The sequence below is a fragment of the Cryptotermes secundus genome, unplaced genomic scaffold, assembly GCF_002891405.2.
Source record: "Cryptotermes secundus unplaced genomic scaffold, Csec_1.0 scaffold1359, whole genome shotgun sequence".
NCBI lineage: Eukaryota > Metazoa > Arthropoda > Insecta > Blattodea > Kalotermitidae > Cryptotermes > Cryptotermes secundus.
In genome coordinates this window covers 537,632-564,275 of record NW_019734334.1, presented here as the reverse complement: position 1 = coordinate 564,275, position 26,644 = coordinate 537,632, and the positions used below count along the sequence as shown (strand labels likewise).

At 38.3% G+C, this 26,644-nt stretch overlaps 1 protein-coding gene across 6 annotated transcripts in view; it reads right to left on the bottom strand.

Annotated features, from left to right (window-relative positions):
- Positions 1–2,918: 2,918 nt before the first annotated feature.
- LOC111868702 (sushi, von Willebrand factor type A, EGF and pentraxin domain-containing protein 1) overlaps positions 2,919–26,644 on the bottom strand; it is a 372,141-nt gene continuing 348,415 nt past the window's right edge. For 5 of the 6 annotated variants that reach the window (XM_023859599.2, XM_023859601.2, XM_023859600.2 and 2 more), the window contains 4 exons: positions 17,338–17,511; positions 15,797–15,976; positions 15,291–15,461; positions 2,919–3,412 (listed from right to left, as the gene is read on the bottom strand). In XM_023859599.2, the coding sequence (XP_023715367.1) occupies positions 3,195–3,412; positions 15,291–15,461; positions 15,797–15,976; positions 17,338–17,511 (743 nt within the window). In that variant the 3' untranslated portion in view covers positions 2,919–3,194. The remainder of the gene's footprint in view (positions 3,413–15,290; positions 15,462–15,796; positions 15,977–17,337; positions 17,512–26,644) is intronic. The other variant, XM_023859603.2, reaches the window with a different exon arrangement.

The following is a 26,644-nucleotide window of genomic DNA, read 5'->3' as shown; positions in this document are numbered from 1 at the left end:
ACAATCATTATCCAAACATCCATAATACCTACTCTCCTTAAAACTGTGCAGCAAATATGTGGGAGACAGAATTATAAAAACAGAAATAAATATGAACTGTTAGTTCTAACACTACAGTTCATGACATTCTATGTAACAAGTTTTCAGTCATTTTCTCACTGTAGAATTGTAAACACAACAAAGTATTTTGGTGTTCATCCTTTCATCTGTATGTCTGAGGGCCCTTACTTTGGTAACTGCCACTGTAGACTTTATATCAAATATGAAATATATTTGCCTATACAGATAACTTATTTCAGATATATAGATTATATTATACAACCATTATTACCAAATACCAGAGTAAGTGTATGTTAGAAAATATTCCAAATTTAGGGTTAATTTCTACAAACATCTGTATTACTTTTAATTCTTTGCCATTTTGGAAGAGACATTCTATCTTGCACTTCAAAATATATTTTATCCATCTCTAGTGCAGTAATTCTGGTAAATCAAAATGACAGTTGTCTTTTAGAATGTGTGTTTGGAAAGGAAAATGAGTGATGTCTTAACAACTCAGAATAAAATTTATACAATTATATTATTACTGTTTATTAGAGTTCGTTATTATTCTGATTATTATTGATGGTAATTGTACTTGGAATGGAATTTTCAATTCATGCCTACTATGCACATAGCAGCTACTTTTCATTAACATTGATATTCGTTGATATATTGTGCGTTTTTTGTTCCTAAAATTATATACCAAGATGACAATTATAAATTTAACCTTCAGTCTCTTGCAAAATTTCCACTTTGATTAAAACACCAACACTGTACCATCATAGACTTGTTAAAGTCACGCCCACCATTTTGGAAGACGATTGGTTGACACTGAGAAAAAAATTGGAAACATAATTAATTCAGTTACTTATAATATATTAATAAATAACCATGAGATATTCAGGAATGCTGAGAGATGCTCAACTAACTCTAATTTACTACATCCAGTTTTGCCTTTCTAGGAGATGCAGGCTTTGAGTCCTGAGGTTTCAATATGGAGATTACTTTCCAATGCTCTGTCCTGTACCAACATATAAGTATATGGAATGCACTACATTACTGTTACTTATACTCGGCTGTGTTAACAACATATGCCTTATGAACATAAAGTACCTTTTATTAATCACTGTTAGCAAAACTCAGTCCATTTGCTCCATTGCAGTTTTTTCATTTTCACAAGGATGAATAATATTCATTCTTGTTTCTGGCATATTTAGTGGTGCAACTAATGATTATAGGTGCACATGACTCACCAGGCAGTTCAGAGAAAAGGGCTCAATGTGAAGTGGCCTCATGCTCAAAGGGTCCATAGACCCAACAACAGAGATATTCTCAAGACTGGCAATACAACAGAACCCAAGTAAGTTGATGACAGAGTAACAGTACAGTGAAGCCTGAGTAAATCAGAGAAGTCACAGTGCAACTGGGGATGTCATGATATTCAATTCAGTTAATACTGCACTCTGATCTGTAAATGTTTCTATATAAGATTACCATGATGCAGAGACTTGGAGAACATGTCAGAGAGACTGAGTTTTGCTACTTGGGTGAGACATTAAGAGGCTGTACCCCACAACACATGGTTTTCTCACATGGCTTATTTCCACTTGGATTTCTAAATGGACAAAACATTATATTTTGGGCTAATGAACATCCACATCATTTTCATGGAAGCTACAGTAATGGTGAGAGAATTAGATGGATGCCATATCAAGCTATGAAATAACTGCTGTCATTTTTTTTCTGGTGACAGTCAGCTCTACTGATTATCTGAACATGATGCACAAGAATGTTATACCGTAACTGCATACTACTGGTTTGAAGATTAATGCTGTCATTTATGCAAGCTGGAGCCATACCACATGCAGCTACTGTGGTCCTCAATTTCCTGCATGGAATCTTTGGTTCTGAAATGATTTCTTGTCATATTCTGGGTGGCTATGATTGAGGGAAGGTCTGGCCATTCAGTATCTGCTATTTTTATCTTTGGGACTTGGCAGAAAAACAGTATGCAAGGAAACAAGGGGCCTCACAGAGCCTTAATCATACATTTGTGCCATACTAATTCAGAATACCTACTTCAGGAAGTTACCAAAACCCATACATGTACACATAATTGAGGAGGTCATAAGTCAGAATGGTGATTATACTGAATGTGTTCTGTACTGAGAACAACTTCCTGTCCTGTACTGAAGTTCATGTAGGATTAGCAAAACTTTTGTAATACATTTATATGGGCAGGCATTTCATGTGTTACCTTATAGAATGAAGGAAAGAATATACTTCTTGCAGATCAGTTGCTAATTAAATGTTCAAGAAAATACCTGTTGTGTATGTGCGGTCTTCAGAGACTGGTAATGAAAGAGTCATCATTACATTCCATCCTTGGTCAAATGTGTGCATAAAATATATTCATTTAATGGAAAGTGGAAATTTCTTTTTATGCATGTGTATCTTGTGATTATGTTAGAACTTAACACCTCCACCATGCAGTATTACTTAAGTAATGCCTCTTTTTATGTTTCTGAGGCTACTATATTATTGTGTTTGTCTGACGAGGAACATGATGGTATCGTGAAATTAGTCTGTCTTACCATCCAGGCAAACAGCTAATTTACAGTCAAACTGCCTCTGTGGTCTAGTGATTAAGAGTTCCTGGCTACAGATCCAGAGGTCCCACGTTTGATTCCCGGCGCTACCAGATTTTCTGAGAAGTATGGGTCTGGAACAGGGTCCACTCAGCCTTGTGAGGATAATTGAGGAGCTACTTGAATGGATAAGTAGCAGCTCTGGTCTAGAGAAGCGAAATTAACGGTTGTGGGGATTCGTTGTGCTGACCATGCAACACCCTCTATCTGCTACAGTTGGCACTAACTTCGCTGACAAGTGGTGGTCGCTTGGTCAGTATAGTTCGCTTATGGACTGAAGCCACAGAGTTTTTTTGTTTGTTCAAACCTTACTATTACAGTGTTCTGGTGTACAATCACCTATTGTTTGTGTTTGCTCTTCCAGATTTTGTTATAACTGAGACTATAAAGCAGCCTTTAAATGAAACAGACAATAATGGCAGAGCATTTCAACATTCTGTTGCACTTATCGTTGATCAGACCAATGTTGCTGAGCATCTCTGAACATTTTGCACTGTAAAGTCATTATCTTGTGGTAGTTGCTGCAGTTGATGTGTTGGCAGCACATGTTGGTATAGCATTAGACCACTTCCCATTACGTAGACATCGCAGCATTGGTGCCCCTCTTAACTCCAAGCCTTCATCACATGTGAATGTAATGGTTTCCCCAATCTTGTAATAGAATTTAACAGCCGACATCCGCCCACTGATAGTAGTACCAGGGTAAGAGCATGCCTGCACACCTGCAACAAAGAAATGCACATAGTATAAGCTTCTTGGATTGCTTATTTGATGGCTCTGTATCAACTGCTTACAAAACTTTGGTCAAAAAACATGAAGGAAAGAGCCACTTGCAAGGCCTGCATATAGACAGAAGGATAATATTAAAACATATATTAACTAAATATGTTTTGAGTGTGTGAATTTGCTTCAACTGGCTCAGGACAAGGCCAATGCTGAGCTCTTGTGACCATAGCAACTATTATCTCCATTCCGTTAATATCGGCTGCTGAGACTGTGTAGGACTGTCACTGTGTGCCTGTAATTTTTTTTCTCTGTACATGTGTGTGCTATGTGTGGCTTTGTTCCTCTTCCTGGTTGTTTTATTGTGAGTGTCCATGTCTGTTTATGTATCTGACCCTGAGTCTCTATGTATCACTCAGATATACTTGGTTTTCAGACTTTGTCCATCGTCTGGTATTCCAGAAGCTAGAAACCACAATGTTTCCAAAACTGGATCTATTTCCATCCTCAGGTGAGGGGGGGAGATACCTACTCTATTGAGTTCTTCAGAAAGAGCTAACCTCAATCACAATTGTTCAGTGACTGAGGTTAGCTCTTTCCAAGGGACCTAACAAAGTAGGTGTCTCCCCCTCTCAACTAAGGATGGAACCAGATTCAGTTTCCAAAACGTTGTGGTTTCTAGCTTCTAGATTGCAAAACGATGGACAAAGACTGAAAACCCAGTAATTCTGAGTGTTATACATCACTGTCAGAACCCTTTAGAATCTACTTCTCTACGTATGTTCGTGTCTGCATCTCACTGTATCTGCCTCTGTGTGTGCGTGTGTCCCTTATGTGTGTTTCTTCCCTGTTTGTCTGTGTCTGCCTCTCCATCTCTGTATGAAGCCCCTTGCCCCTCCGGATATTCTTCTTTATGTGATGTGAATCCTAAGCGTGTATCGGTCGCTCTGGGCATGCGTGTCCCTTGTTCATCCCTGGGTGTGTGTGTGCCTGTGTCTATGCATCTCTCTCTTATTGTCTTGGTATGTATTTTTCCTCTTTGTGCCTGTGTGTCTGTCATGGATCCATTTTTACAATGAAATATTTCGTAATAGTGTTAAGTGATAAAATATAAATTACAGTGATTTTCTTAAATTGTTAAATAGGTTAAACATATGTCCAATGGAGTATTTATTGATAGATTAGTAATATATATTATTGGAGGATTTGTGCTTTTCAGGAAGTTCACTGAAGTAGTGTATATATAAAGTAAATACGTGTATTTTATTATAAAGTCTGATGTTATAATTATGTAAATTGTGGTATACTGTAAAACATATATGTATTGTGGGGTATAGACCCGTTTATATTCATTCACCAGTCCATACCCCATCTATAGTCACCCCTAAATCATGACTATATTTTATCACTTAATATAATAGTTTAGTAGGAAATTTTTCATTTGTAAAATGGATCCATATAACTCTGAAATTTGATAATAATGTGTTTTATATATTTGTTTATTTACAAAACATGAGATGATTGGTCCATGCAGCCAAATCATGTGGTGGTTGGATGAGAGAATGAAAGTGATGAAACTATTGATATTTTAATTGATTTTAATCCATTTTACTAAAAATTTACTTCATTGTTGTGTCAGCAGTCCCAGTGCCACAATAACACAACAGGATGTGAAAAAACTAAAATAAATTAAATTAAAAATAAAGTAAACATCATGTAAGATTTCATGTTTATAAACTGCATATCACAAGACACCACTACTGCTCCAAATGCAGAAACATGCTTACACATAAAGTAAGGTGATTCATATAAAATTTTACTTCATTAAATGACAAAAGGAGACCATATGACATGTCACTGCCATAAAATTTGTTAACCTTTAACATATGAATTGCCCCAATTGGGCCAGTGATGAGTGTGGTCATCATGGCCAAAGTACCCTGATTTGGCCAGTCAGGCATTTAAACTCCACTAGTGCACTCCGCATGTGCACACGCCACTAGTAGAAGCGCATGCACAGACCTAAATATTTATTTTTAAATGTAGTAATTACCAGACAGATTTGAGTAAAACCCTAATAGAGGAACTAAAATGATAACTAAGTGAACAACAACAAAAAAAAAGAATATACGTATGAGTTATGCCCAAACTCATGCACGAGCCAGTACTTTTATTGCAGATTCTGCAGATTAATGCATTAAAAATAATAGTAAAATTCGATGCAAATACTTTTTTCGTTGTTGTCTGCTTGATGTATATATAGGCTGAAATGAAACTACAGTATTCGATTTCACTATGAATGCACAGAAAGCAGATCACACTCTGTATCTCAGCCACAATGCAACTATGTTCACGACCATAGAAAGGGCAATAATTTCTTGCTGCTGTAACGGAAGATCTGACCACTGAAGAAGGAACCATCGTATTGTTCCCTCTAGCTTTTTCTTGAATAGCCACGTTTTCATTCTTCTGTCCTTTAGTCAAAAGATTCGAAAATCTGAAGAGTGTAACAAAGATATAAAATTTGCCAGCAGAGAACCAAATGACTTTATTGCTTCCATTTCTTTTATGACACCAGGGACTGCTAAAATATGTCAAGTGTTACAAGCAGGAATGAATTTATAATGCAGAACAACTCTGTGAAGAACAAGGAAACCATTTTTACAGTACGTATCAAAATTAAAATTAAAAAATTGTAAATAGAGTATAACTCTTTGCATAAAAATTTTCAAACCTCTCGTTAGAATATGCGACACTATGTTCCTTGTTGATTCAAACAAAGTTAATTCCATTCATTTATCATAAAAATTGTGTTAGATACAGCATTTTTAAACACAATGCTTAAAATTGTTTAAGTGCCCTAACAGGAATGGACATTTAAACACAGAGTAACAGCAGGCATTTAAATACACTCCTGCCAGCTCAAGCTTACCACCATTTCAAAAGTTAATGTAATCATAATTTGTCACTGAAGCAAGTGGTATAGTGATAACATACTTCTATCTCACCCGCATTTGGGAAGTACCAAATTGAAATTGAGGCCAGTGACTGTCTATCCTAAGACTTCCATCAACCTCTTCAGGCATATCACTGTTAATGCCTTAAAATATGACACGAACACTTCCTCTCATATCCCTCTTAAATAATTACATATAATCACCCTAACATATATCATACAGCACTAAAGTACCTCAGCAGCTGATAGAGATTGTATGTAAAATAAATAAAACACACTTCTGAATACTTTAAATTTGCCTGTCTATAACTCCACTTTCAGTCATGCAGTCACATATTAGTTTGAAATTTTTAGAGATTCAGTACATCTAGTAACATAAGAACTTTCGTGTCAGTGTGCTGACAAAGCTAAACTCACTGTGTTGACAAAATGATCGCACTCTATCAGCATTACACAGTCTTGATTCTTGGGCTTCAGCTGCATCAAAGACCATAAACTGTCTAATATTCTGGAAAACATGCATGCAGCATCTACAGGTTATGTCTTGTCTGTGGACAGGTATGTACATTGTATCACTTGAGACTTTGGGGATTAGCCACATCTCAGACTTTCCTTATCTCCAGGGACCAGGAGATGACATTATCACACTACTTGGGAAAGTACATATATGTCCCTGACCTTTTTGTCGCTCGGTATGTGCATGTGTGTCTCACTCATGGAGTGTCACTGTATGTGTGTTCGTGCCTTGTCTCATTGTGTGTCTGTCCATCTGCATGCACAACAACCTGTATGCATTGTGGGTCAGTGTGTCTCTCTGTGTCTGTGCCCCTCCCTTGCTTTTAAGTGCCTGTCTCTCTCACTGTTCCTGTGTCTCTATGTGTTGTGCCTCTTTGTGTTTGGCAGTGTGTGTGGCTGTGACAGCGTGTTTGTTTCTGCTTATTTCTCACCCTCTGCATCACTCTGTATATCTGGGTGTACATTTATCTTTGTATATATCTGTGCCTGTGTATATATCTCTGAATGAGACTCAGATTGTTTCCATATGTGTGTATCTGTGTCCCATTATGCATTTCTGTTTGTCTCTGTGTCTGTGCCTCTTTCTGTGTCCCATTTAGTTTTTCTTTGTGTTTATCTCAAACTCTGTGTCTGATCCTCTCTGCATCTCAGGCCATGTCTCTGGGCATCGCATGTGTACCTGTGTGCCTCTGTGTCTTCTTCAATGGGTGTGCCTCTTTCTCTGTGTTTTCCATGTGTGTGACTGACTCTGTATGTGTCTGTCCCTGTGTTGTTCAGGCGTGTGTTTCTCTGAGCCTTCTGCCTCTGTGTGGCCGTGTATGTGCATCTGTATGTATGTATATGTGTGTGTATATCTTACTCTCTGTCACTCTGTCAGCTTTTGTATGTTACTCTTCTTTTGTATATATCTGTGTGTGCATCTCTCCCTCTGTGTCTTGGTATCTGTGCACCTGTCAGTGTACCTCTGTGTCTGTGTGCATGGGTGTTTATCTGTGCATGTATCTATGCATGTGAACCTATGCATTTCAGTGTCTCTCTCTCTTTCTCTGTGCATGTGTGTATACTTTCTATATCTATTTGTATATTTCTGTCTGTGTAACTGTCTTACTCTGTCTATTTGTGTCTGTCTGTGTATGCCTGTCTCTTGTCTATCCCAATTTGTCTCCTGTCAGGGTAGTGTGTATACCTGGTGAGTCAGTCTGCAGTGATAAGAGTACCGAGAAAGCAGGATGGAGACAAGGTAGGAGGTACAAGACTACAGTGGAGAAGAATGCATGGAAGAAGAGGAGGAAGGAGTAAAATGACCAATCATAATTGCTTGTAACAAAGAGGGACTAGGACTAATGTCTAATAAGCCATTTCCGACTACAACCCACAGCGTAGTCACTTCACGTAACAGTCTCCTGTGTTTTTCTCCCTTCATCTCTACGTCTCCCTGTCTGTGTCACTTTGCGTGTAACTGCTCTCTGTGTACCTTTCTGACCCTGTGTGTCTCTCTGACTGGCTCTGTACCACTGTTTAACTCCTTCTGTTTCTCTGTATATTCCTCTCTCATTATGCCTGTCTCTTTGTCTCATGCATACAGACACACAAATAGTCGCAGGAAGTGAAAGAACACAGAGACAGACAGCAACACAGAGGCCACAGAGAGAGGCATACACAGACCAGGAAATAGAAAGGTAGAAGTGGAGAAAGCGAAACAGACACAGTGGCAGTTCCACAATTAGAGACACACATGGAGGGAAACTAGTTGGTAAGACAGAGACATGGAGACAGGCACATGGGACTTAAAGAAACAGACATAAAAAGGCACAGACATATGAGAGACACAAAATGAAAGAGAATGAGACAGTCACACAAGGAGCTATGTTCAGAAGCACACAGACTTGCAGACAACCATACAGTCATACTTGCACACAAATGGAAATACACATAGCCCGAGACAGAGACACACTTTGACTCAGAGACATACAAATGACACTCAGCACATAGAGGCATGCAGAGACAGGCACAAATGCGCATCTACACAGCCAGATACAAACACAGAGAATGACATACAGGCACAGGGAGACAGCCATGCACAGATGGAGGACCACAGTCATATAGGGAAGAGCGTGCATGTGCACATCCCTGTGTCCCTTTGTGCTTGCCTGTGCCTGTGTGTGTACTTCTATCTCTCTATCCCTCTGTGTGCATCTCTATGATTTCATCAATCCCTCTCTGTCTTTCTCACTCTGTGGGTGTCAGCTGTGTTTCTATTACTGTATCTCCCTCAGTGCTTGTGTCTCTGTGTGTTTCTCTGTCTACCTCTGTGCCTGAATTTGGCATTAATATGTGTGTTTTGCTTTTATGTATGTATGGCTTTTCTGTCTTCGGCATTCTGTCTGTGTGCCTCTATATATACATACCTCTCTCTCTGTACATGTCTGTATTCCCTATGTGTAGGCATGTGAAGATGTTTGCCTATGTGTGCATGTGTCAAATCTATGTTTGCATGTGTATACAGCTGAGTTTTTATATGCGTGTGATCAGTGCATGTTTGTGTGACTCTGTGTGTGTATATATCTCTCTGAGGGCTTATGTATACACATGTATGTCTCCATATGTGTGTTTCCCTGTATAACTGTGTATATGTTTTTGAGTATGCCTCAGTTTGTCTCTGTGTATGAATATGTAATTATCTGTGCTTATCACTTTGTGTTTCTGTGTATCCTTCTATATGTAACAGCACCTTCTTTGTCTCTGTGCCTTTTTGTGTTCATCTCTCTCTGCTTCTTAGGGAATGTCTATGTTTATATTATAGCTCTTTAAGTATCTCTGTGTCTATCTATTTTTCTATGCATGTTTAGTGGCTATCTCTTAGTGTGTCTTTATGCAAGTGCCTATGTATGTTATGCTCCTTCCTCTGACATTGTGTCACTCTTGCTGTGTGTGTCTCACTGTGCATCTGTGTTCTTATCTCTCTCTCTATCTATGTTTCTGTCTGGGTCTGTTCCTCCATTTGTGTCTCAGCATGCCTTTATATCTTGATACATACAAATACATGTGTAATGCAGTCTTGTGAACGCAACATTTTTATAGCTTGCTGGTTAGATAGCCACTTACACCATGCTTTCATGTGTGTGTGTGTGTGTGTGTGTGTGTGTGTATGTGTGTGTATATTGTGATGTGTTATCTTACGTTCATTGCCGTGATGATGACAAATGGACTGTTGCATGGGAATTACCATAGCAACAAGTTGTTGTTCCATAACAACGGATGAAACCAAACACATTACTGGTGTATTTTGAAAGCAACAGATTGCTGAAACCACAGTAATGAACATACAACACTGGTGATCTCTATCCAGTCTGGAACCTGCCTATATAATGGGTTGAATGTATTCGCCGAGACAGTGAAGCTCCAGCAGCCACCGAAGTCAGTTCTAGTGTAGCTCTGACTAGAGCAGAAGCTAGCTCGCACCTGACAAAGGGCAGAAGACACTTCACCGAGATTAGTGGTGCAAGCAGTATTCATGATACTTGTACTTGCAACTGTGAGTGTGGCTAATAAACATGTTTGCCAAATCCGAGACCCACGTGATGTTATTTGTCATGCTGCATAGGCAACATGCAACAATATATATATATATATTGTTGCATGTTTCAGTATATGTGGCCATTTTTAAAATGATGTGCTGTGTGTTCTTATATTTATTTCTTCCTGTGTTGTTTTGTTATGGCAGTGATGTGTATGTTTCCTGAAAAACCTGTCTGCACAAACTAGCTACCACAGTGTATGAAAAACATTCACATGCCTGTGCATGTATGTCTTGGTGAACACATGTGTCTCTGTGTATGTGTATCTTTGTGTGTGTCAGTATGTCTCTGTGAATGAGTGTGTCACTCTGTCTGCATATGTCTCTGATATAGGATGATGCGACATTTCATTCCCAGTGGACTGTTTATAATATCAAAGCATTAATTTGTCATACTGGAGCATGATGTTATAGTGGTAACATACCTCACTCATATTTATAAGTTACCCAATTCAAATTAAGGCCCATGATTGTCTATCCAAAGGATTTTCAGTCAATTCTTTCAGACAAATTCAGTGTCATTCTTGAGTCTTGACCTTCAGCTGCATCAATGACTAGAAAGTATCTGATGTTTTGGAAAATGCTATACATATTATCTTTAGGGTATGACTCTCCTGTCATGACATATAATTGTGTAATATATGCTCCTGGGGCTTCTTCTTTTTTTTTTTATTGCTAGTGGGGTGGGACTAAGTCCCTTGTACTGTGGCCACTTCTGGCTTATTGTACCAGCCCCAAATGATGGGTGAGGGTGATTGTGGAGCAATTAGTGGAATGAAGATTGGCAGGGGAAACCGAAGTACTCGGAGAAAACCTGCCCCAGCGCCACTTTGTCCACCACAAATCCCACTTGACCAGACCTGGGATCGAACCTTGGCTGCCGTGGTGGGAAGCCAGTGACTAACTGCTTGAGCTATGGCGTGGCCTGCTCCTGGGGCTTAGTCCCACCACATATAGCCTTATGTCCAGGGAACAAGAGACAATGTTGTCGTGTGTCTCTGTATCTCTTGCTCCTTCTGTGTGCCCTTGTGTTTGTGTAATGTATCTTTGCCTCCTAGTGTGCATGCTCCTCTGTGCACCCATGTATATGGCTTTTTGTATGCCTTCATTCATGTGTATGAGTGAACCCCTCTCCTTATGTATCTCTTGGTATGCCTCTCTGTCTGTTTTGCTGGTTCCTTCTCTGTCATTGTATTTATGAGGCCTTCTCTGTATCTCTATGTACCTCTTTGTATGTAGCTTTCTGTTGCCCTGTGTGTCTGTGTATCATTCAATGTGGCTCTGTCTCTATCTTTGTCCATCTCCATTATATGTACCTATGTCTCTCTGTGACTGTGTCTCCCTGTATGTCCCTCATTCTGTGTCTGTGAGTTCATGTTTGTGTATGTCTACATGCATATCTCTCTGTGTGCATAACACACTTCAATTGTGGTATGAGTCATGTGCAATATGGAAAAGTCATAAAACAGAAGTATTCATCAATAAACCATTCAGGACTATAGGATAATGTGATAAGCTATATCCATTTTATAGGCCAAATATTAATAGCAAGCTTTTGTTTATATACAACTGCAATCACAAGTATACATATTAAAGTATATTATTAAAATCAATGTTGCATCAATGTTTAATGGAGACAGGACAGCCATAGGACATAGAAGCCATGAGGGGTTGTGATGGCATAAATATTATTTTTCTAAATGCAACCTACAAGCATCACTATTAGTTCAACACCACAAACACATTTATCCATAAAATAGGATGATGGATATAACATTGTACTTCCCATAAATTGACAAAGGACAACATATGACATATCAATCCCACTGAACTTGCTGATAATACTGTAACAATAATTTGTCATATTGAAGCAAGTGGTATAGTGGTAACACCTCTCTCTTGCACTTGCACAGTACCCAATTCAAACGAACGTCAGTGACTGGCTATCTTTAGGATTTCGACCAGTCTCTTCAGACAAGTCCAGCATCAGTACTTTAACATTTTAACACTTTTTCTCATACCCCTCCAAATTAATCATGCATAACCTCTCTGCCTACCTCATACAAGATTAAAATATCTCAGTAACTGATACAGATTCATGAAATTGCTGAACACACACTTCTGAATATTAGGAAGTTCACAAGAAGGTTCTTTCAGAGTGCTGACTGTGCTGACTGTGTTCACGAAACGGACAACATTGTATCAGTGTTATACAGTCTTGATTCTCAATGTTCAGTTACATCAGCGAGTTAAAAGCATCTAACATTTTGGAAAATATTGCATGAATCACCTTACCATCTTCAAAGTATGTGTTCTCTGTGGACAGGTATATATGTTGTTTAGTTCTGGTAGTCAAGGTTTAGCCGTAACACATGCATTCCTTATGTCCAAGGAACTTGAGACCATATTGCAAGGTGACCTCAGAAAAAGTGTGTATATCTGTTTGACTTTCCGTGTATGTGTATATCTGTCTCTCCCCCTCCCACACTATGTATCTGTGCATATGTGCCTGTGTCTCAATGACTGTCTCTGTGTGCCTCTATGTGTCTCTCTATGTGTGAATTGCTGTGGATGACTGTCTCTGTATGGCACCTGTATTTTATGCTTGTGTCTCTTTGTATGTATGTGCCACTGTTTGTATTTCTATCTGTATCTCTCTCTGTTATTTTGTGTATGTTTTTTTCTGTGTTTATAGTGCTGCAGATCAGTATGTTCATTTTGTGCGTGTATGAGTGTGGCTGTGTGTATCTATATGTATTTATGCATGTGTCCTTCTGTTATGTTTCTCTCTCCCTGTGCCACCTCCATGTATTTTGTCACTGTGTATGTGTTTCATCTGTGTGTGTGTACACGTGCATGCAGTGTGTCTCTGGTCCCTATCTGTATCTACTTCACTTCCAGTCATACAGTCACTTACTTACTCATGGAGCTGAGCCCTTCTGGAGGAGCCACCAATTCTGCAGCTACTCAAGAATTTCCCAGCATTTTATGGAACCTGAAGGTTCATTACCATGTTCACAAGAGCCCTCCACTGATCCCAATCCTGAGCCAGATCTATCCAATCTGTACCATCCCATTCTATCTCTCTAAGACCCATTCTAATATTGTCCACCCACCTATGTCTTGGTCTTCCCTGTGGTCTCTTTCCTTCTGGCTTTCCCACCAATAATCTATATGTATTCCTCGTCTCCCCCATTTGTGCTACATACAGTCACTTACTTGTTTCAAATATTCAACCATTCACTATAGATTGTAACAGAAGGAGCTTCCTTTCAGTGTTCTGACAAAGTTCAGCTCACTATTTAGACAAAATGACCACATTCTACTGTTGTTCCACAGTCTTGAGTCATGAGCTTCTGCTGCATAACTTGAAAATATGTAATGTTTAGGAAAAGACTTCATGTACTGTCTTCAAGGTATGTTTTGTGTATGGAGAGGTATGTATGTTGTGTAACTTCATATTTAGAGATTTAGCCACGCTGAACATGTCCCTTACCTCCAGAGAACAAGAAACTTCATTATTAGGATACCTCAATATGGATCCATGTGATTTATAAAGATTTCAACAGAATGATGTTCTGTCTCAGACAACTCAAGCACAAACAATTCCTGACATAAAAACCTGGCACTTACAAAATAGCCTGCACTTGTGCAAAAGTGCAGGTGGCTACTGTATTTCCAAATGGAAATAACAATTAGAGAACTACTGATCTGCAATAACTGAACATTCCATCATGACTAAACATAGCATCCATTTTGATAAATTGGAAGCCCTACCAAATAACCGCACATGCTGTCCCTGCAGCATCTGGGAAACCACTGAAATATCCAATGTATGCACAACTTAAATTGTGAAGAAGGGTAAAAATGAGTAAAGTCTGGAAATAGTTTCAAAATATGATATAACCAAATACTGGAAACTGAAGCTACACATTAGGAACAGACCCAAAAATCTAATGACAAGTTATGTGTGATATGAGGAAGGCAATGACCTACGTCTTGAGCTGGATGCTAGCCAAACAGAGGCCATTCAAAAATGGTGGAAATCATTTTCATGGGTTGAATTACCACTGGAGTTAGGCATGTGAAATCTGGTATGAAAATAATTTATAAATATGCTTCCAAATTATGTAATAAATACTGTTTCCATGTCTATTAAAATTTTGCAGATCTTTCATGTCATGTGCAATAAACTCAGCAGGGAGCAGTACAGAAAATTTAATTGACATTTTAGACCTACTCAAGACCGTGAATGTGTTCATGAAATCTGCTTGTCTATTACAGTGTATTTGGAATTTACTGGTGTAAAGAAAGCATGTGGAAACTCTCTGTGTTCCAGTATGGATTACACCTTTCAAACTTTCTTACATAAGCAAAGGTATGTTACTTAATTAATCATCATGCCATGACGACATATGAGGGAGTGGAAGTATAGCTCAATGCATTCTTGACCTTGTCACTAAATGGCTTTGAGTAGTCCATTTCATGACCCAACTGCTTTACTCTCATGCAAACAACACCCAGTATCTAGTGAATAGGAGGCTGGTTGAGTCTCAGAGCTAGTCTGGCTGCTATGGAGAAAAGAAAACGTCTTGCCCCTGTCAGAAATCAAACCCCAATTTCTCAGCCATCCAGCCCGTAGCTCATCACTATACTGACTGAGCTTTCCTGGCTCCAGTCTTGTTACATAAGGTGTTTCTATTTACCTACAAAACTGATATTTCAGAAAGGTGCAGAGAAAGTAAAATATGCAATATAACAATCAGAAAAAAAGAGAGAATTATGAGTACATGTTGCCATGCATATTTTAGTTCAACTGGTTACTGACATTTGGGTACAGTCCCTGACCATCTCCCATTCTCCTGGCATGCTATGATTGGCTGTCCCTCCATCATGAATTCTGGGTTGCAGTTGAACTGAATCACATCACCTGCTTTATATGGCCCATTGCCTTGGATATAGCCATTGTCTGGTGTTCCTGGAGTATCACACTGCACTTCTGCAAGTAAATTCAATTAATTTAAAGGATTCAGTTTGGCTTCAGGATCATACCTGTTCAGAGACTGACATACTTTAAAACAGAGAAAAGCACAGCATTTTCACATAGGCAAAGTAGGTGGTTGCTAGTCACAAAATAGTCATATATGGTATGTAAATAATGTTTCCCACTTTGGCTGTCATATGGCACCAAGTGGAGAAAAATGACTTTCTGACAAGGTAGTGGGATGTTGACAGTATGTGTTTATTATAATTTCTATAATCTATCTATTCCCCAATATCTAATATTTGCACTTATCTGCAAACATTAATTTTATACTAATTATTATGTCATACCTTGGCAAGTGGGCAGTGGAGAGGCCCAGTCCCCTGTATGCTGACAGACAGCTTCATGTGGTCCACGCAGACCGTAACCTTGGGCACAGCTGAACACAGCTCGGCCACCCACTTCTCTGTTTAGAATTGACACACGCAGATGTGGGTCTGTTAAATTTGCAAGATCTGCACATTCAATACCTGTGCAGAACGATTCAAAAGTCAATATTTAAACAAAAAAAAATTAAATTAGATAAGATTATAAACAAATTGAAGAGGTCATGAAAGCACAGCATTTAGAAATTAAGTACAGTGAATTTACGTGGTGATTTTTGTATTATTTGACATTTCAAGTTAATGACAATTCTTTATTACTGAATGTAACAGCATAAACTTTCACAGGTTTTCTACATACTTGTAGAAACAGTTTCTTAAATCAAGAACTGCAGTCTGCAAACAATCCAGAAACTATACCTGCCATTCAGTGCATTTACACTGCAACTGCAACCACAGTTCCCAGTTATGATATTAATTTGTGTAATGTTTGTGAGCTTCAAGGATGTCACACTGTACAAATTTTTGTTTTAAAGAAACTGTTTTTCCAAGTGTGTGGAAAGGTATGTAAAAGTTTTGTGTTATTATGTACATCCATATAAAAGTATCTTCAGTTTAAAAGTCAGATGATGGGAAAATGATCAACATGTATATCCAAAATTAAAAGGTATAATTATCAGAAGAATTCAGTTATTACAGGTCCTACCTAAAATTGGGAGAGTTAAAATATTCTAACTGAAGAAGTAATTTTGGCAGTAAAAATGCCAAGAGCCCAATTTGTGCTCTTAGCCAAAAGGCCACAAGGTGGCATTCCTCTAAACTTGCCTACTTCTGTTGCTACCAGTATGAAGCTTTCTTGACCACACATGAATGCAAAACACTTGCAACAACACTCACAATATTAATGCTTCCTTTCCTGAGATCTGGGGCTACAGGTTAAACTTGAGTCAACAATAGTGAGCAAAATACACAATAATTTTATGAACAGAAACTAAACATATTAACATTCCCAAATACCTAGATACTGAGATGTTGGTGGCAAAAGATACTGAGATGTTATGTAAAAAAAAAAAAAAAAAAAAGTGACAATGTGAGATCTGAGTTCTCCCTTCAGTGACAATGCAAACCACTGTCCTCTAAGATGTGATGCAGCATGGTCTGCTAGATGTTTCTCAAGAATCTGTAAAAACCTGCTGCCTCCATTGTGTGCCCTGAAGATGGAGGCAGCAAGTTCCTCTGAAACATCGGTAAACATGTACTAGACTACAGGGTATCACATCCCAGAAGACAGTATTCTTCAAACTATGACAAGCTTTTCATACTTATTCTCTTTAATAATGAAATCACAACAATATTAGAATAGCTTGCTAATAGTAATATTGATATCTGCTTCAAGTTTTAAATAGACTTTCATGCAAGAAGTTTCTCTCATTACTGGTGTAGATCATATCTAAGTACCATGCAACAAATTAGTTACTGTGGTGTAGAAAGCATGGATTGATACTTACTTTCACATATAGGAAAAGGTGCACTCCAGTTTCCAGAGGGTAGACATGTGATTTCTGGTGCACCAATCAATGAATTGCCATTGGCACATGACAGCAGGACTTTTGTGTTCATTTTGGTATTCACAGTGTTGAGATTCAGGCCACGGCGAGGTGGGATCATTGGACAATGCACCGCTGATAGGAAAAATCCAACTAATTAATGCTGTATCATATCTGCATTAAAATGTATTATAAATCACTGCAATTGTGAATACCTCTCTTACATTCACAAGATACAGTTGGCAGCATAGCAGTAACATCTCTTCTTACTAGATAAACCTAGTTGAAATAATTTATAAACATGCTTTTTGTTGCTATACACAGCCATTGAGAATGGAAAATATATTAAACAGTATCAAAGGAAATGGGCTGGAACATGTGGAACAAATATCTCCTAAATGACTATCATGGCAGGCACACTTTCATAAACCCAAGGAACATGTGACACAGGCCATCCAAGTTCTTATTAAGATAGAAGAAGATGAGGAAGCAGTTGCAGAAGAAGAAGCAGAGGAAAAAGAAAATAAAAGGGGAAACAATGTTTTCAAGATAGAAGATAAATATAATTATAATGATATATGATTATAATAGTGTTCTAACAAGCATTATATAAACTAAAACCACTCACTCACTCACTCACCCACTCACTCACTCACCCACCCACTCACTCACCCACTCACTCACTCTCACTCACTCACTCACTAACTCACTCACCACCGTGAAAGCCTCAAAACTTTGGTTTTGTTTTATGTACAGAGCTGAAGTCTGACTCATTTTAAAGCTCATGAAATAAGCTTTAAAAAGATAGGTAACATCACTGCATTAGCATAAAAGTACAGTTAGAGATATTGTTTGACCTTCTGTTAAAACCTATAATTTTAAATTAAAAAAAAATGAGCCATAAGTCAATACTTGCTCAACACAAACTGTAAATTTTGAGGTGAAACTGTCAATACACTGAGAGGTACTAAAGATTTTCTGTGCATGGTGCTTATGTGCATATTGTTCGATTTGGTTCTATGCATGACTGTAATCAGCATGTCAGAAAAGAACTTATACGACTAAGTAACCAGACAATAATTTCACTGTTTATAGAAAAGAAGCATGTTTCTTGCTGATTTTATCATTCTGCTCGGCTCTGAGAGCGTAAATTATTCCTGCAGCAGTGTCTACCTCAATTGTCATCAAAACATTTTGGCCAGGAACCTGCACCATGATGACGATGACAACAACCCATTAGGGTGTAAATATTATCTTAACTGTATTTGTTTTTTCTTCTGTATTTAACAGATATTCAATCCGCCATTTATAGTCATAATCACAAACAAAAATCCTGTAATATTGTCATAATTCAGTGCATCATGTGAAGATAGGGGTAAAGCTGTCTCTGCTATGGGCCATTTAAATTCCGGTAATGGCCGCGGGCCGGAGTTAATTCAAATGCCCGCCATGGTAGAATAATAAAAATTGTAATCATGTTACTAAAAATGCTGTGATTCCTGCAATTTTTGTGATACGAACGAAATAAATGCTGCTTTTATCTAGAAAGAATATAGAATCAGATACTGTAATTTACAGATTTTAGAATCTGTAAAAATTGTTACACTGATTCCAAAAAAAAAATTCCCTCAATTTCGAACGTGTCCACAAATATGCATACAGTTTCTGCACAAAACGTTTCTGCTGTACAAATGCCTGCTGCTGACATCATTCCTACTCTCGTACCATCTTATCTGCAAGTGGGTTGGAAGCTTCTGTTTATAGAACACATTCCAAGTACTGGACCCTCTTTGTATACACAAGTGTGGACGAAACTATAAAGCTATCGTATTCTGTCCTTGACACTCTCAGACTGTTTATATCTGAGATGACACACAGTGATCCTCTGAACTGTACAAACAGTACTGCCAGAACTTCCAATCGCAGTGCGTGGTGTAGTTGAATAAGACATCCAGCATGGCCTCATATCATTTGGAAGAAGATGAAATTGAGACCCAGCTGCTCAATGATACAGATTCTGACTGTGCTACAGACGACTCAGATAGCGGCGAGGAAGAAATAGATTCAGAAATTGAAGCCGAGGAAGACCCATCATCTTCGTCGGCAACCTGAGGACCACCACACCAGCATGGCAGGAGGCGTGTGAATAATTATTCCGGTGGAGCTGTGGGGTTAAATATCAATGAAGCTCCAAATGTAAATAAGGATTCCACCCTTTTCTGCGTTTTCATGCTCTACTTCGCAGGGATTATCCGTCTGCTGGTGGAAGAGACGAATAGGTACTACCACCAGTACCTAGACAAACTTCAAGATGGACCTTCTCCGTGGCCTTATGTGATCGATTCCAAGATGTTTCTGTTTCTAGGAATAATCATTCAAATGGGACATGATATTAGAGACAGACTAAAGGACTACTGGTCGATTGCAGAACAATTTGCCACACCTTTCTATTCTAACACAATGAAACGCGACCGTTTTCTTCATTTTGCAGACAACAATACAGAAACTGACAGGAATGCTGACAGTTATGACTGACTATGGAAAATTCGGACCATCTTCGACACTCTCAATGACGTATATGAAAAATATTATAACCCTTCCAAACATATGGCCATAGACGAGATAATTGTTAAATTCAAAGGGAGGATGGTTTTTAGGCAGTACATTCCTAAGAAACACAAATGTTTCAGAATCAAAAATCTTCAAAATTTGTGACACCGCTGGGTATACTTATGACATGAAGGTTTATCTAGGAAAAGACAGGACACGTGCCGACCAAGATGTGACAGCGACACATGCTACAGTTAGGGACCTATGCAGACGTATTGAGGGCGTAGGTCACAAACTGTACATGGACAATTTCTTTTCGTCACCAGACTTGTTTGAGAAACTAATGACAAAGGACATAACATGCTGTGGGACAGTCAGACCTAATCGGAAGGGCTTGCCTGACGATTTTCGATGAAGACAATTTCGACTGAAGAAAGGCGACATTCATGTTAGGGTGAGACAGAACTTGACAGCATTAGTTTGGAAGGACAAACGTGACGTTTACATACTGACAAACATGCCCTATCCTCCAGCAGAAGGCAGTTTCTGTGAAGAGCATGGAAATGCCATCAAGCCAGCAATTGTTGTCGACTACAACACGCACATGGGCTATGTTGACAAAGCGGACAGAATGGCAAACAGTTATAGCATCAGTCGTCGGACCTGGAAATGGACAAATAAACTATTTTTCCATTTCCTGGATATGACGATTCTGAACAGTTTCATCCTGTTGTCATCCTGTGGTGCAAAACTGTCACACAGAGAATTTCGTCTTGCCCTTGTGTGCAACATGCTGGTACATGCTGCAAGGGGTCCACCTTGCCCTCAACGGTCCATGGGTCGACCTCCTGCTGTGTCATCGGGGATATCTCAATTAGAGGAGGCCTCTCAACATCACTGGCCGACTCCCTCTACTTCGAGATTGAGATGTCATGTCGTGTGTGCTCTTCACGTAGGAAACGAAGTTACATCCGGACAAAATGCGTGAAGTGCGACGTTGGACTCTGCATTTCCAGATGTTTCCAACAGTTCCACACAAAGGCAACATTCAGTTAGATGATGCAGGAGGGAAGACAGTCTACTTATAAAGCTGGTGTCCAAAAATAATGTAAGTAGAGCAAGAATTTCTATCTTAAAATTAGATTTTAAAACACTGTGCGCATGCGTGGAATGCGAGTCACCATACGGTGTCGCTTGGCCACTCGGCTTTACTTTAAAGGTCCCCATACCGTGTCTTTCGACTCATAAAGGTTAATTAAGCATTACATTATGAGGAAGGAAGTAGAGCTATAGATTCATGGATTCTTAACCTGGGCACTAGATGGAGGTGAGCAATCAGATTCACTCCAAAGCTGCTTTACACCTGGGGGAACAGACCTCTGTATCTATTGGACAGGAGGTTGGGTGGGTTCCAGAGTGAGTCTGCACATATGGAGAAGAAAAAGTCTCTTGCACTCTGCCAGCAGTCAAACCCCCTTGTCAGCAGTCCACCTTGTAGGCAGTCATTATACTGAACAAATTATCACAGGTCCTCAAACTTATCATGCACTGATGTTCTATTTTTTTCATAACATTTATCAGACTTTGAATATATCTTTGTCTTTAACCTGCATGAACTGACTGGGACAAATGCATGAGCTATTGCATTGTTCAATCACTCTTGTAGAAATTGTTCTTCACCTTTGTACTGCAGAAACGTTATGTACTGGGAATCAGACTTAATGTTATCTGTATACCAGTTACATAATTGGAAAGGAATCATGATTTAACATTTGTATGGCTAATGTAAGCTTGTTTGTGCAGCTAGGTGTGTAACTGTTCCAGCTACATCAGACCTTTCCCATGGGATGTTGCAAAAGATTCCATTCAGCAGTGACAAAAGAAATACTTTCCAAGGAAACACAGTTTGATGATATTCTTTCCATTTTTGTCCTGAGCAGTAAAACCATCAGAGAAGTAATGTGAGCATATATGGTTGGTTTTAATTGAAACTTTTTCATCATAAACTGATACAGATGTACAGCTACTGTATCAAGAGGCAGTCTGAAATTTCCATATAACTAGCATGGCTCAAAGTGCTGTGTGCATTACTGAAATAAATCACAAAAGGGGCTTCAGCATTATTCCAGTGAAATAACCTAACTTCATCACAAAGTATGAAAGAATAATTTTCAGTGAAGTCACCCACAACATACCCATTTATGCTGAGGAGTAACATGAGTTCATTTTGGAAAGTAAACACTACTGTTGCTTTGTGTGTTGTTAACAATTGTTTGCATATCATTTCATCAACTGCATTTAATTTAAACAAATCTGTAAGCATCTGCTTTAAGTTTAGTTTACCAGGACGGTGTTCACAGTAATGAATTCGAAAAGTGACATTTTGGTAATGAAGGATTATATATGGTATGTGACAGACAGACTTTATAGAAGTTATCTGCTTCCTGTTAACATTAATTTTATTGTGTACTGCATATACGTACTGAATGAGTGCCACATGCTCCAGCTGTAACTATATTCTTTGACATTATTTCACAGAATGTGGAAAATCTAACTTTTACATTTGGATACCACTGTTTAGATAATGAGTATGCTTCATTCAGGTTGCACTGAGGTAATTGCTTTTGTTTCTGAACTCTTTCAACGTTCTTTTAAGGATGCAATATCTCCTGGCATATATCTGCTCCCTGTATCATCTCTTAACATCCTACCGGCTGTAGGATTTGAAGCAGGTACTACTTCACTAGTATTCACAAGTTCTTTGACGTTTCCAATCTACACTCTAAATGCTTGCTTTTTTTTCTCTTACATTTGCTCTGTAGGGAAGCTGCCAAAGTTTGTACATGTTCACATCTTTTGCTACTTGTTTTAAATTTTTCTTATAATTGTGCTCTGATTCCTGAATCAGTATTAGAAGGTGCAGCTTATTCACTTGCATTTGCTGACATGTGTAACTTGATTTCTTTACAACACTGTTGATTTTCTGGAACTTTGTACTAGGATATTTCTTTCTATGAAACTGTCTTTTCTTAAATGGTGGTTCACCTACAGCCTGTAGGCTACTGTTTAGTATTTCAATAGTATTTCAATTTATTAATCTATTAATTTATTATTAATTTATTAATTCAATTAATTTCAATAAGTAAAAAAAAGAGGTCAAATTTTCCCTGTGCTTAACTAATTAAGCAGTACGCCATGAAGACATATGGGGGAGTGAATGTATAGATTCATGTATTCTTGACCTAGGCACTAGTGTTGAAAGAATCAAAATATGGAAAAAAAGTTTGAAAAAGTTGTGAGAGAGAAAAGAGAAGCATATCAGAAAATTATACAGAATAAATCTGAGAGGAATCTCTTTGAATGTAGAATAAAATGCACCATAGCAAAAGAATGACAGGAATATGCTGGAACAGCTCATCTTTCAGCATGCTGTGATCATTTCAATCACTTGATATATTTAAATAATATTATAACATTTTTCCTGTTAAAATCGACTCCCATTGGTGAGACAAGTAAATTCAATTTTCTTAAATGTGCACATTTTTGACATAAGAAGACAGGAGATGAACCACAATTCAGTGAATGCTCTTGGGGGCTGGAGAGCAACAGGCTGAACCCCTAGAAGATCAATGTTGCTGCTTCAGGCTGCTGCATCATGTGAATGCCCTCTTCTAGATGAACCAACCTTTCTTTAGCTTCTTTTTTATTCAGTTGGAGGCAGGTACTTAAACTGAATGTCATTTTTGCTTCACATGTTAAATTGGGCCAACGTCTTTTATTATCTTGTAAATGGACAGTGACAGTTCAATTGCATTTTGGCAAGGATTCTCTGAAAACCTGAAATGATAGATTCTAGTATCTTATGTCCAAATTCAATACCCAAAGAAATCATACATATATTTTGACCTTAAGTATTTGATCCTTTTTCATGGTCATCCCTGTGGTGATAAACAATTTTAATTATAAATAAAGTAATTAATATGGGTGTTGTGGAAAGAAACGCGTTTTATTGCATTTTTAAAACAACACAACTCTAGTTACTGCCTGTAAAATGACCCTGAGGAGTCCCAGTGCTCAGACTATAACCAGTGCATAGGCCTGGCTGCAACACCTAAAAAATTATGAGACATCTTAATGGGGAAGAAAAAGGTATATCACAAATGAGTATCACAAAAGAGGAAGAATGGCTCCAATATTATAGAAAACTGTTGAATGCTGCGACTGCCTCTGTGGTCTAGTGTTCAGCGTTCCTGGCTACAGATCCAGAGGTCTGGGTTCGATTCCTGGCGCTACCAGATTTTTTCCCTGGAATGGGGTCCACTCAGCCTCGTGATCATAATTGAGGAGCTATTTCAACGAAACAGCAGCTCCAGTCTAGAAAACCGAAATTAACAGCCATGGGGATTTTTGCGCTGACCACGCGACACCCTCTAGCCACAAAAGTTGGCACTAAACTTCACCGACAAGCGGCGGTCGCTTGGTCGGTATGGTTTGCTTGCGGACTGAAATCACGGAGTGGAATGCTGTATTTAAGCATCCTGTTGCATTACTATATCTAATACTCAACCTCTTTATTACAACCATCACAACGCAACAAATATCAAGATCAGTGCCTAGTTTCGGCTATCAATAGCCATCATCAGGCAAATACATGGTTAACATATATACACCACTGAAATGCAGTACTAGTAAAATTGGATACAATACTATTAATTATATAAAACACTTGACATAAAAATACAATAAATCAGATTATATAAAACAGAAGTTATAGTATAAAACAAGAATAAAATTCTTAGATTGATGTTTTATATCATCGAATCAGTCGTTTGTTTTGTAATTTTGTTGTGTTCCCATGGACAAATTGGAATATTCTATATTTTGTATATAAAACTGTATATGAGGCTTGTGATGTAGTTGTAGTTAATTAATGTTAATTGTTTAGTTATTGCCTCATCTTACAAAGTATTGTCCATTCTGTAGGGAATGTAAACAACGGTTGTAATAAAGAGGTTGTATATTGTAACACAACAGGATGCATGAAATGAAAATTATATCTAATACTGTTTATTGTGCTACACAGTCCATCAACAATGCAACAAATTGTTCCTTCTTTCTTACAATTTCTTACATTTATTGCATTGCTGAAGGGTGGTGTAGTACATTATACTGTGGAATGATGATCCTGTAGATAATAATATAGAAATTGAGTAAGACAACCCTAGTTATAAACCTGAAAATGTATAGATATCTTCAATAAAGAGCTACTTAAATATGGTGGAGCATCTTTAATGCTACAACTGCTACATTTCATAAATCTGTGCCAGACAAAATGTGGAATTCCAAATGAATGGACTATTGCAATAATAAGGCCAATATAGAAGACAGGAGACCATTTGGATTGTTACAGATATTGAGGTATATAAGTTTACTGATGGCTGGACAAAACATATACACAACATACATATTTAATCCCACAATAATCAGAGTTAAAATGGCTTCCAGAAGGTATGATCATACACTGATAATGTTTTCACATTAAAAGTTCTAATAAGGCCTGAGAATAATTTGGAAACTTGTATAGCTTTTGTAGACTATGAGAAAGTTACTGATTGAGTCAATAAACAAATACTGTGGGAAATAACTATTAAGAAATGGAACCCCAAGCCATATAACTTAGGTTATTAAGAGCTTATATAACAAAACATTCCTCTGTATTGATGTGGGGACCAAAACTGGCAATGGACCAGGGTGTTGTTTGGGGTGTTTGACAAGGATGCAGTTTGTCAGCAACCTTATTTTTTGTCATATCCTTTGTAAATTCAATTAGATACTATAGGGTTCTGATGATGGTGTATAACACACAGAGATACTGGGTTTTCAGACTTTGTCCATCATCCAAATTCTAAATAACTAAGAAAAAAAGAAACACAACATTTCAGAAACTGGATCTGTTTCCATCCTCAGGTGAGGGAAGACACCTACTCTGTTGGGTCCCTTAGAAAGAGCTAGCCTCAATCACTGGACAACCAATGTCACAAACACCAGAGCTAGCCTCAATCACTGGACAACAGATTTCACAAAACACCTTAGTATCGTTTTTTTTTCTTAGTTATTTAGAATCCGGACGATAAACAAAGTCCGAAAACCCAGTATCTCTTTGTAAATTTGTTGAATTTCTTATGCAGGTATTGTGGGTTCATACTACACAGTTACAACCCTGTACCTTCACATCTTGAAAAACAAATGCTGCAAAAATGACTAGTTAGTTAGTTAGTTATTGGAGAGGGTGGGTTTCCCCATGCACTTAGACCTCTATTGGTCCATTGTGCTTCCCTCTATGATTTCTACCAGTCTCTATATCCTACCGGTACTGCTGCTTACCATCAGTCCCGCCCAGCCAGCGAGACCGGCTCTACTAGCTGAGAGGTATCTATAATGCTTCCCCCATCTACCAGAGGTATTAGAGACTGCTGTTGGGTTGGAAACGTCCGCAATTTGTCTCAGTGACCTCCTTTGGAGATATGAGGTTCTTTTATGTGCCATAAAGCTACGACACAGGACCCATGGCTTAAAGTCCCTCCCGGAGGACTTGTTCCCTGAATTTTTCCACCCTTAAAAATTCGACGACCTCCGCCGGGTATTTGAACCCGTGTACTACGAGTCAACAATATGACCAACAAAAACTTCTAATTGTGGAAGAACATTCAGTGTGCCT